General features: G+C 44.6%; 1 protein-coding gene across 4 annotated transcripts in view; it reads right to left on the reverse strand.

Moving 5' to 3' along the window:
• Positions 1-12,456, reverse strand: part of limk2 (LIM domain kinase 2) — a 48,635-nt gene extending 36,179 nt beyond the window's left edge. For 3 of the 4 annotated variants that reach the window (XR_013125098.1, XR_013125099.1, XM_076989905.1), the window contains exons 1-2: positions 5,348-5,541; positions 3,032-3,167 (exon numbers count right to left, since the gene is read on the reverse strand). Coding sequence is in view for 2 of the 4 variants with exons in the window: in XM_076989905.1 (XP_076846020.1) it covers positions 3,032-3,167; positions 5,348-5,526 (315 nt within the window). In the remaining 2 variants the exon portion in view is untranslated. Of the gene's footprint in view, positions 1-3,031; positions 3,168-5,347; positions 5,542-11,348; positions 11,446-12,243 lie in introns of those variants that run through there. The other variant, XM_076989907.1, reaches the window with a different exon arrangement.
• Positions 12,457-12,482: the final 26 nt, after the last annotated feature.

Below are 12,482 nucleotides of genomic sequence, written 5' to 3' on the forward strand. Positions count from 1 at the left end.
TCCAGCCCTCTCTGAAAATCTAGAGTGGCTTTGACCCAAAAGCATCTTTGTGTCAGTCAGGGTTAGCCCGTCTCCGTCAGGGTTACCCCTAAGTTAGGCTAGCCCTAGCCCTAGCCCTAACCCATCTCAGTCATGACCAGCTCTGTAATATTGTAATGCCTTCTCTGCCTCCATAGTGGACGTTCCCATTTTCATTTCGCAGTGCTTTCTTCGTTCAATACAATTGTCTGCAATGATTTATAATATATTAATACTACAATATCATATTGTTTGTAATCCAAAAGGACTGACTATACCAATTTTAACCCTTTTATTTCACAGCTGTAAAACTCAGAAATACCATAATTAATGTACAGGAAGCTGTACAAGAAGCACCAACACAACAGACTGAAGAACGTAACTCATTTGTGTGTAAAAGTGTGGGAGGACCACAGACACATTGATACTCCAGAAATAATCCCTCCCACTTACAGCACCACCCTCACCCCCCTTTATTGGGGATGAGAGAAAAAACAAACAACTCGTGCCAGCAGCAGGACACCGAGCACTGAGGTACACACAACTGGGTTAGGGTTACACAACTGGGTTAGGGTTACACAACTGCCCCGTAGGCTAAAAGCACACTCAAATGAGCACTGAGGTATACACAACTGCCCCCGTAGGCTAAAAGCACACTCAAACGAGCACTGAGGTACACACAACTGGGTTAGGGTTACACAACTGCCCCCGTAGGCTAAAAGCACACTCAAACAAGCACTGAGGTATACACAACTGCCCCCGTAGGCTAAAAGCACACTCAAACGAGCACTGAGGTACACACAACTGCCCCCCGTAGGCTAAAAGCACACTCAAACGCATGCACTCAAAATACCATCAGCCTTAGCATTCTAAGGAATTAAAACCCAAGATCAGGATATCAGGACACCCAAACACCACAAAATCAAACTATCCTAAATTCATTCAGACACTCCAGTTTTCATCATACTGCTACAGTCATTTTAAAATAAGGATGCAATTTTTCATTCTTTGGACGCCATCCCCTACTCATGAGCTGCCTATGGAGACATGGAATTAGACTGCCATGTCTGGCCAGAGCATACATGCTGGGGTCCATTTCATACAAAACCAGGAAAGCAGATTAGTACAAACAGTTATGGAGCTACTGGTGGGTTCACTAGGACTTTAGTACAGTTAAACTACAGCAAGACCGAATGCAGATCTCCCTCGATAACCTAGTATCTGGAAATATCCAGAATACTCAGGCATTTGGATACAGAGAGAATACAGAAATTCATTTCGGAGAAGAGATTATAATCCATGTTGACAGAAGTTTCCATTGTGTAATCTAGAAAGTAATCTTCTAGATTCGATATTGCTCCATTTCCAACATACTGACACTTCGAATGACCTCTGAGTAAGGGGGGTTGCACTGCATTATCCAGTGATGGTGATGACAGAGGTGTGTGTGTGTGTATGTGTGTGTGTGTGTGTGTGTGTGCGTTTCTCACTGGTCTTTAGGACCCTCCCAAACTCATTTTAATCCCAAAGATCACAGCAGATTCAGTGAGGAAAGCACAGCGTGAAGAAGCAGAACGTGTGAGAAGGTGCAGACTGCACATGCTTCACTGCTGTGGATCTGTTCAGACATGGTGGGTCTGGGCTGAGGTTTCTACACCCTGTTGGTTGTGTTAGGGTTAGGGTTAGGGTTAGGGTTAACCCTAGCTGAGGTTTCTACACCCTGTTGGTTGTGTTAGGGTTAGGGTTAGGGTTAACCCTAGCTGAGGTTTCTACACCCTGTTGGTTGTGTTTCCGGGCCTGGAACTGGAAATGCACAGCAGCTGGAAAATATTTGGCAACTCAATTCAAGTCCATACAGAAAAAACCTATTATGCGTTTTTGCTCGGTGGCAAATTCCTCCTTCTCCTTAGGGTCATTTCAGCCCATTTACCCAATGAAAAAGGACCCGATGTGTCTGGTGCCCTGTACAGAGGTCCTGCTCTTAACCAACAGGTTCATGCTCATTTGGGATGCAGCCTATGGCTGACGTTTGCGTTGACTAAAGCAACGTTACTGAAAGCCCATGCACAGGCATTCCAGAGGTATGATGACATCACAATGACATGACGAGACCGCGCCGACCTTCATGCAGCCCACGGGGAATGAGCTCAGAGTCTAATCCTGCAAAACAGCGATCTGGGCTTCAGCAGTCGCAGTTCAACCCTCACCGAGGCCCACTTCTAGAGCCAGGGCTGGAGTTACAGCCAGACAAGTTCCCCGCTGCTCTAGAAAACAACTGCGTTTTTGTTCAAGCTTGTTTCGGACCAAAGAGGAGGACAACACAGGAAAAGTCAGCAAGACGAGAAGCAGCGACACAAACCCCACGGCCCTGCATCCACCCTAACCCTACACCTACACCCTACACCTACACCCTAACCCCATGGCCCTGCATCCACCTGGGTGGTGGGACAGCTGGAAAAAAGATCAAAGAGCAAGCCTTCATCCAAGTTGGAAAATTACAGGAGCACTAAATAATTACTATAAACTTGTGTGGGATAATTACTATAAACACCCCAAGCAAGAAAGCCCCAACATGGATAAATGAGCATTTAACAGGTACCTAACCGCTAAAAACAAACAAAACTGGACATGAACCTTGTGAGTGCACGAGACACATCTGTTCTCATCCGTTTTGACACCTGAAGGAAAATGTCTGCTTGTTAGCTCCAGTAAAACAGGGTACAGGTGAATAACAGGAAGGAACTGCATGACTGGGAGAATTTTGATGCCATTTCTCCAGAGTGATGGCATCAGTGATAATGGCGGTAATCCCTGGCTAAGCGGAAGCTAATCTGCCGTGTTTTTCGTAAAAAAACCTCCTCAATCTCAAACCCAGCAAAATGTTACTCAGATAGAGAGAGAGAGAGAGGATGAGTGAGTGGGAGAGAAAGAGAGAGGATGAGTGAGTGGGAGCGAGAGAGAGAGAGAGAGAGAGAGAGAGAGAGAGAGAGAGAGATGGAGAACAAGAACTCACCATAGCTGGTCCAGTCATAAGCAGAGAGCATCCGTGGCAAAGCTCTCCGAACTTCTCCCAGTAGTGCTTCCTACAGTAAAGGCTTCCACTGCGCTCATAGTACCAGTTGGTCAGGAGATCACGGCACTCGGAGCACCTACGGAACACCACAGCACTGGGGGTTAAAGGGGGCGGAGACTGGAGACTATTGTAGAGTAACCCTTCATCACTAATTTAATACAAGCACGTTTTTTCAGGTCGGATGGGGGCTTATTGGAGACCAATTACCAAGACCAACAGAAAACCCGTCCTGAGCAGACGGAAGAGTCTACACACACGGGATAGCGTGTTGGAACACTGTCTGAACACAAGGTGATGAGGAAGAACTGGAAACAGTGTCCCGGTCATGTGGCTGTCTTTCAAAGAATCTTCCGAGCTCGAGTTAGTGGGGGGGGGGGGGGGGGGGAGGAGAGATCCTAGCATGCTTGCAATGTCTCAGTGAAGTTTTTATTAGAACTCATTTGATGATGAAATGGGAAACAAATGGTAAACAAAGACATGCTTGGGGTTGTGTACACACAAGTCCACGTGCATGAATAAAAAAAGTGCAGGGCTTTCAGGAAATGCCTTCACTCACTTTCTCTTGCAGATCACAGCTATGCTCCTCGTTTTCAAGGAGCAAACTGGCTTAATTAAAGGAGACGGCACTGCACGCTACCTGTGTTATTAGAGAAAAATGTCTGAGTGTACAACAAGACTTTTCTCAAGCATGCCACTGCTTGCTCTGCAGGACTCATTAGGGTGTGTACTGCGGGGGGGGGGGGGGGGGGGGGTAAGTGGATAGAAAGAACCAAGGAACACCCTTACACCACCTAAAACACCACCTTCAGGAAAAGGTGTTGACATGGAACTCAAGACAGACTGCATTCTTTATTTCTGACTGTTGGATCATGGCTTCCATTTTCTAGTGAAAATAGTTACATTTAATTTTTATCTAAGAATCACATAATGGATGGCCTAGAAACACAGCTATGATTCTTGTGTGTCACTCATTCAGGAAAACACACCTGCAGAGTGACAAAGTCCATTCATTCATTGCATAGCATTACAATACACTTGCCAATCAGGCCAAATTCCCTCCTTGCAACCATGGGGACCAAATATTCAAAGCATTCTAGAACCTAAATGCTAGTACTGCAAACAAAGAGCCTGTATACAAAACGATTTTTAATGCATGTTGAAAAATGTACGCAAGATTTTTAAAAATGTATAATGTTCATTATACTTATAATTACAGATTACAAGCCAACAGGTTAAATATCGGAAAAGGTCCCCAAGGCCTCAACTGGTCCGTGCTTGGCAAGAGAAAAGTGTTCCTGGCCTTAACAAATCACACCTTGGACATCCCTCAATAAGGTGCTAATCACTGCTTGCTGTTCCAACTGGGCTTCAGAGAGGTAACAGGTGATGGTGTCACAGCCGTCTTCCTGATGTACGCAACTCTCATTTCAGACCCATTTACATGAATCATGTACTGACTTTCTTTGAGCTGAGGTTTTGTTTTGAGGTTGTTTTTAACTCTAGGCATATGTGCACGTGCACTGGGCTGCAGTGTTGGCATCACTGGGCTCTGATTCATCCAGAGCGCAGACACGACCTCCAGAGAGGCGTCTGGAAGCCCAGCAGAGGCCTGCAGGCCAATCTAGAACACCACTGAAGATCTGAGAAGGGAGGAAAGTGAGTGAGAAAAGGAAAATGTATGTGTGTATGTGTGTGTGTGTTGGGGGGGTAAACAAAGGAAAAGAAGTAGTGAGTAGCAGAATGAGAATGTGAAAAATGAGAGAAAGAAATAAGGTGGGGGTTGGAGTTGGAAAAACAAAAAAAACAGCAAGTTCTGCACCTGGGGGGGGGGGGGGGGGGGGGGAGATTGTGTGTGCGTGTGGGGGGGGGGCATGTAGAGCAGGAGATCGCCGACAGCCTGCACTGATAAGCATCACATTAGCAAGAAGCAGTCCTGGCCACGCCTCCTGGCCCACCCCCTGGGCGCCTGATCCCTGGGCACGTTCCCAACCACCGCCTTTGTTTGGGGGAGGGGGGGGGTGCAGAAAAACAAGCTCTGCTCCCATACGAGTCAAAACACCTCCACATGGAAGCCTCTGGAAGCCAGTGACGAGGAAACAAGCCCAGTCACAAGTCTTGACTGAAATGTATTAAATATTCTTGGAACAAAGGATTAAAATGTGTTTCAATGGGTAGGTGCAGAAAACAACTGATCTCCACATCCTGCTGTGAGAACCACATCACTAGATACAAGACTTAAGATATTCATGCTCTTACCCAATAATGGGTCCAATACGCTTGTGCACTGAGCAACTTGTGTGTGGAGTGATGTAGTGGTAACATCTGGTAACCCAAGTCAATCTGAGGGCTGGTGAATCATTGGTCTCACTCTCCGTCTGTCTCTCTCGGTCTCTCACTCTCTCACACACACACACGGTCACATCCGTGAGCCCCATATCTGTCTAGCGTGGAGTACCTCCAAGTGTACAAACACGCTCGCATACAAACCCACGTGCACCAGGATGAAATTTCACCATAAAACCAGAATGGTCTCAGAGGTTTTGACTCACTGCCATTCTCTACACCCGTCTGCTCTCAAACACCCAAAACTGAGACATGCAATAACTGCTCAAAACTCAAGAAAAACGCTGCAATCCCCCCCAACTGCTGTCCACAAAGGCAGCCAATCGCCAACGAGAGAGCAAAAGGGAGAGAGAGAAAACACACCAGAATGGTGCAGGTGAACAGCACAAAGGCGTCTGGGTGCTGACATACTGCAAGGCAAACAATACAGAACAAACGACTCCGCTTCCTTCATTCCACAGCACCGAAAACAAGAGAACATTCCACGGCATGCGGCAGTGTGGACTCATGACAAACACAAACCACCACACACACGTCTCCGCATTCGCCAGGCACCACCACCTCTTCTGAGGAAAGCAGGACCAAAAGGGAGGAAGTTAGAGAGAGAGAGAGAGAGAGAGAGAGAGAGAGAGAGAGAGGGGGGGGGGGGGGGGGGGGAGAGGGAGGGGGAGACACAGACACTCAGCCACCAAACGACCGGAAAGGGGGGAGGATGAGCAACACCCCAATACTCCAACCCCAACACCCCAATACTCCAACCCCAACACCTCAACTCTAGATGAGGCACGGCGATTAACAAGAAGAGCTTTGAACATGGCAGGGTGACGACTCGTGATAAACACATCAGTGAAACAAGTTCACAGCAGCTCTTCTTAATAGAAAGCACAGAAATATCACGCCGTTTATGTCATAAGTGCAGCTCCATACAGCTGGAGGCATCACCGTTACTATATGACTGCATGTCGCAATACGTCAATGAGATATATCTAATAGGGGTGGGAATTGTTTACTATGTCACGATTCGATTCGATTCCGATTTTGGGGGCCACAATTCAATTCAAAAATCGATTTTCGATTCAAAACGATTTTCGATTCAAAAAACGATTTGATTTATAAAAATGTCTGCTTCAGTCTATAAAATCTGCATGATCTACTACAGTCTGCTTTGCAAGACAGAACGACAAATACAGAAAATTAAGTGTCTTTCACATTTAACAAAAATTAAGTGCTTTGGTAAAATAAAATGGTTTTTGTTGTTACCAAAATTCTTGAGGTTCATTTTGCGAGCTGTCAGGGCTGGCTCGGATGCAGTTCCCCCAGCCGTCGCTAGGGGCACCAGAGTCAGTCCCAGACTAAACCGATGTAACCGTATGTTCTCAGCCAGTCTGCTTTCTCTGTGATTGCTTATCGTTTAATGGTGTCTCGCCACCTCTCTCTGTTATGCTTTCTCTTTACTTATTCGAGTATCTCATGCGTCGCATTCTGACCCATCTCAAGTTTTCCCAATCCTGTATGTCTTTCTATCCGTTTTGCCTTTATTTTTGGGAATGGTTTTATTTTGCTGCAGCATTTTTTGTCAGTTACTTCTGCTGGTGTCCTTGGTTTCGTTTTCGCGTTGCATTTATCCGCGCTGTTTTTTAGTTACTGTTGTTGTTTTGTTTCTTCCTCCCGTCTCACTACGGTTGAGTATTATTTTTCACGCGTTGTATTTTCCGCATTGGTTCTTTGTTTCTATTTACTCCGTGCCCTCACGGTTTTGCTTTCTATTCTCTTGCGCGTTGAGTCTTCCGTGTTGTTTTGTTTGTTCGTTCTGGGTCGCTGTGCGCGTTTCCCTCTCGCTAATACATTTGACGAGTGTCAAACGTCTTGATCTTGCGAGCCGGCACTTGGGTCCATCCTTCTCTATATTATTTCTCACCCTTCTCTATATTAACGCTCCCGTGCTCACCGCGTTACACAAGCCTTGCACACGAGCTATTTTGTCCAGTTCGGTCTTCCCCGGCATTCGGTAAAAACCAAAATGAACCCATATTTTTGCCTTAAATGAAGACCAGACAGTTTGAATATCTCTTTCCTCCATGTGTTTTGAAACTTTTCCGCGCATGAGTGTGTCCCAGAACATGCTGCGTAAAGTCTCGCGTAATTTTGTAATTATGTAACGCGAGACTTCACCACGACTTAGAATCGATTTTGGGACATTTAAAATCGATTCTGAATCGTAGTAAATGAGAATCGATTTTTGATATATGAATCGATTTTTTGGCACACCTCTAATATCTAAATATAGAGATTGACTTGTTGGGTCATATGACTTTTGTGGTTTGTTTGAAGGATTTATCTGCCAATTCCAGTCTTCAGAAATATCAGCATAGCCAAGGCTAGGCTGCACTCTGTGTGGCCCCTGACTGCCCCGAGTGGTGTTAGCACTTTGTGAAGCCCTGAGATTGGAGCTTGCAAAGCCATTTGAGGTCAATTTGATCTCCGGCGTCATACAGACTTTGGGAATGAGTCAACTCTCCCAAATGTTCACGCTCTTTAATCAGCGAGAGGGAAGTTAAGGACAACGCAGCCCTTGCAGATGGGTTTACCTGCTGATGGCTGCAGACTGTGCAAGAGCGCAAGCGCAAAAAGAGATCCATAATACACCAATGCAATGGCGGGAAAGGCAGACGCAATTAGCAAGACGCAATTAGCAAGACACGGGTTTCGTTCCTCGAGGCCAAGAGGGGCCAAGGTTTTCGTTCTTTTTTTGCAGTCACAGAGGGGCATTAACCAGGCCAGTCAGCTTTTTGGCAGTAATTGTCCAGGAGCTTGGCCCCGTATGTCTGGAGGGCTGCTGAATCGCCGTCTAGGAATGTAATGGCAGACTCTTCAGTGCCTTGGAGAGGAGGAGTTGCTACCTGTCCTACAGTGGAATGGGTTACAGGAACGCAAACGGCCCATCAGTAAGGGGAGGGCGTAACACACAGCCTATTGCCTCTGACCCTTCAGTCAATGACCCTAACAATGCAATACAGCATGTACATGGTGCTGAAGGGAATTTAAAAAATCAGTCCTTAATCTGGACCAAATAATCCATTCATCCACAGAGACTAGAGACTTCAGCCTCCAGATCAATAAATCAGAGCCATAAATCAGCTACCAGTGCTTATACAAATATACAGACTCCGCTCCCATCGAACCCACACAGGACTGATGCAGTAGGTCATTCTCTGATCATCCAGGTTGCTACCACTCTGACCCTCCTGTCACACAGCCAGATTACAAGGCAGTCTGTGCTCTCACCAGTCTGTTAAGACGCCACACACCTGCTTTACAATAGCACAGCTGGTGGTGTTCATAAGCATTTAAAATGTTAGAAAAGGGGGAGTACATTTTAATTTTATAGTTTAATAAGTTATGTTCTGGCTGGTAGATTTCTAACTGAACATAAACATTTTGGTTCATCTGACTGATACATCTGGGGATTCCGACTCACTTAAGCAACCACAAGGAGCAACTAAACTGAATTAAGAAGGAGATGGAAAAACTCCCATCATTCTGTTTCAGGAACTGTGCTTTCCAAGCAGAGCCTAGACACGCACACAGGTCACACACGGCATAGACACACACACAGGTCACACACGGCCTAGACACACACAGCACAGTCCCATCTAAACTACTGCAAACACAAAGGGCATCTGGGTCTTCTCAGCTCATAGTAGTAGCTGTGCATTGTAACAGTTGCAATGTGGTTCTGACAACAAATCAAAACTGACTCTAGGGCTGAACGATTAATTGCATTTGCGATAATCTCGCGATATTTTAAAACGCGATTCTCTAATCGCACAGGCTGCGATTTAAACTGGTCATGTGACTTGGGAGCGAGCCGAGCCGAGGACGAACGGAGCAAACTCGAGCAGGAGGCAGAGAAGTGAAGTTAACACAGCACACTTTAACTTGTTGCACAATGGCTTCAGGCTCGACAGAAGCTGACACAACTGAAAGTGTAATACCAAAGATGGGCAGCACATCAGTTGTGTGAAATTACTTTGGCTTTTTAAAAGATGCTGCTCAACGTCAGGTACCTTGTAAAACGTGTCTTGCTACTGTTGCTACGACGCGAGGAAACACTACAAACCTTTTTCAGCATAAAAAAAAAACACTACAAAGTATGATATTTGTAAGGTTAAAATGCCAACGACCAGTGCTGCGTCTTCAAATACGCCAAAGTGTTTCTCTGCGCTTATACAGCTTTAGTATGCGGTGAGCAGCAAAATACCGTAAAATCACGCATATAGGCGCAATAAGATTTAAAGCACGGATGAATCGCGAAAGCGCGGATAGCTTGACCGCGGTCCAGCAGACTGGGTTCACTGACCGAACCGTTTGAAAGTGTAACTCCTTATGGATGTAATTGGAAGCGGCATGCTGAAATAACTCGGGCAGTAACGGAGTTCATAGTGAAAGACATGATGTCCGTTAATATAGTGAACAAGCCCGGGTTCATGGCTTTGTTAAACACACTGGATATGCGCTACCAAATGCCCTCACGCACATATTTTAGCCAAGTTGCTATACCTGCAGGGTTGCCAACTCTCACGCATTGAGCGTCTTAGACTAAAAAGTTACTAGTTCGCTCTGGCGCCAACCACAGGCGGTCGATCGATCGCGATATAATAATAATACTTAAATTTTGTCCATTTTACACCGCCCCGATAACAACAAATTACGTTCACCACCCACTCCAGGTTCAAGTCTCACTCCAAGCGATCTTGAAAAGTTGGCAACCCTGTATCTGAGCTGTTTAAAAAAATGCCAAAAAAGAGTTTCCTGAAAACAGTGGGAAAATCGTGATTTTAAATCGCAATCGCAATTTATAGATAAAAAATTGCAATTAGATTATTTTCCAAAATCGTTCAGCCCTACTCTATACTGTGGTGTCTGGCCTCTACAACCAGAGCAGAGCAGATTTTTAACTAGTTAAAACTAGCAGGTTTTATTTGGCTACTCTGTAATCTTCGCAATACATTTAGTCAAAGACTTTTGACACCATTATGCTCAAAAACACTTTCCTTATAAATAATTAAGCCTGAAAACACACACAGAAACGGAGATAAGGAGAAATGAACAGACACCTGCACACTGGGAGGGATAAAGACAGGACGGGGACACAGAGGATGGGGACACAGCTCGACAGATGTGAAAAAGACAATCAATGCCTATTCCATTTGAGTGGAATAGGCAATTGTATGAAATCAGCATTTTATATAAACAATATCTCTGCAATGTTCCTTTGGGATTCTACACACACACTTGTGGAATAATTGAGGAAACAACACACACTCACACACATCATTGCTACTACAAGGCTTGTAAAAGGCTGCTGATCCTTGGAACTTGCAGGACTGTAATTGCCACAAGCCATAAATATGCAGCAACACAACCTGAGCTCGACTTATCTGCTGGCACAGCCGTGACAAGAACATAAAGCAAACTTCTATCCTAGTCCAGTCAGTGAGATATCTATGGCAGCTAGCACGGACACCTCCATGGTACCGCCTAAATGTCCATTTAACCGTCAATCACTATTTACTTAATGGTTAAGTGCAAGGATAATAACCTCCTTGGAAATATAAATTGTTTCCATCTGCCACACTATCAAACTTACATTGTACACATGGTCAGTGTCTTAATGTGTAGAGATTTACTTTAGCGATCACGAGCTCGAACCTACAACTCCCAACTCTAACCATTGTATCTCAAGAGTAAAAATGAATAAAGGAACTGGAATAGATAAACACATTAGTAAACAAGTAAATAAAGATAAAGGAAAATATACCCCTCAAACGTACATTTTGTTCCATAATACATTTGTTCCGTCCAGTTCCACATAGACGAAACCGAACAGCTCTACTATAAGATCTACACTTACCGAAAACAAGCGTTGTGCCAAACGTCTTTAAGGACCTTCAGGTGAAATGCGTCTTGAATGCGGCCTCCACAGGCTGTACACACACGGTCCGCCGGATCTGCGGTGCACGTACATGTCAGTTCATCACAGCTGATCTACTCCAAACACAGACGCTGCAGTGTGTAATAAACTGTGTCATGTAATAAACCATGCGCACGTTTTCATTCACAGGACCCGCTTTAATGTCAACAATTCCTGCAGTCCAGAAATCTGGTTTGTGTTAGTTTACTATTGGGTTATTTTTAGCAGGAAATGAAAAGGAAAGATTCGTGTTCAAAATAAAAACAATTTTTTTTATTCAGTTGAATGTTTTTCTAACAGCATTTCCTACAACGCCCAGTGTTTTAAAAAGTCAAAGAAGACAGTGTAGTTAGTGCAGGCTTGTAAGTTTATTTCTCTCTCTCTCTCGGCGGAATAATTATTATAAAATGTGATTCTTCAAAAAGTAGATAAGAACCGCTGGTTACGGATCACTGAACTTTGTATGGCGAAAGTGAAGCTGTTCCGCAAACACACACCGGATTCTGGTGTCACACCTGACTTATGGAACTAGATCAGATATGCAGGTACACTGTGGGAAAGTGGCCGAACTAGCAGATTCTCGTAATCCCATTACTAGATTAATTTCTACAATATCAAAAACTGACGCACGATTCGGGTTTTGAGACCAAACGAAATGGGAGGCTACGACTTAAATATCAATAGTACATGGATTAACTTAAATATATGGATATCTGGCTATCTACTTCAGGTAAAACAGTTATCGCCATTTATAAACATAGCTAGTTAATTTAGATACATTAAATTGTTACTTATACGCGTGTCACTTTTCGATAGCTTTGTTTCTTCGTTTTACCTTCTTGTTCGTCCATCTACTTGCTGGCTATGTTAAATATAAGTTCACATCCTTGTCCAGATATGTAGAATATGCAAGAAAGCACATATATGATGCTCTCTTGGAGTCAAACACAATACAATAAATGCAGACACTTTTACGGTGAGGAATTCGAGCTCCACCGACACCAACTTCTCGCTATTTGAGCTGATGACGTCACACGTCTGAAATTCCTGTACGGAGAGCGGAAGGGATCAAAC

The sequence above is a fragment of the Brachyhypopomus gauderio genome, unplaced genomic scaffold (assembly GCF_052324685.1).
Source record: "Brachyhypopomus gauderio isolate BG-103 unplaced genomic scaffold, BGAUD_0.2 sc71, whole genome shotgun sequence".
Taxonomy (NCBI): Eukaryota; Metazoa; Chordata; class Actinopteri; order Gymnotiformes; family Hypopomidae; genus Brachyhypopomus; species Brachyhypopomus gauderio.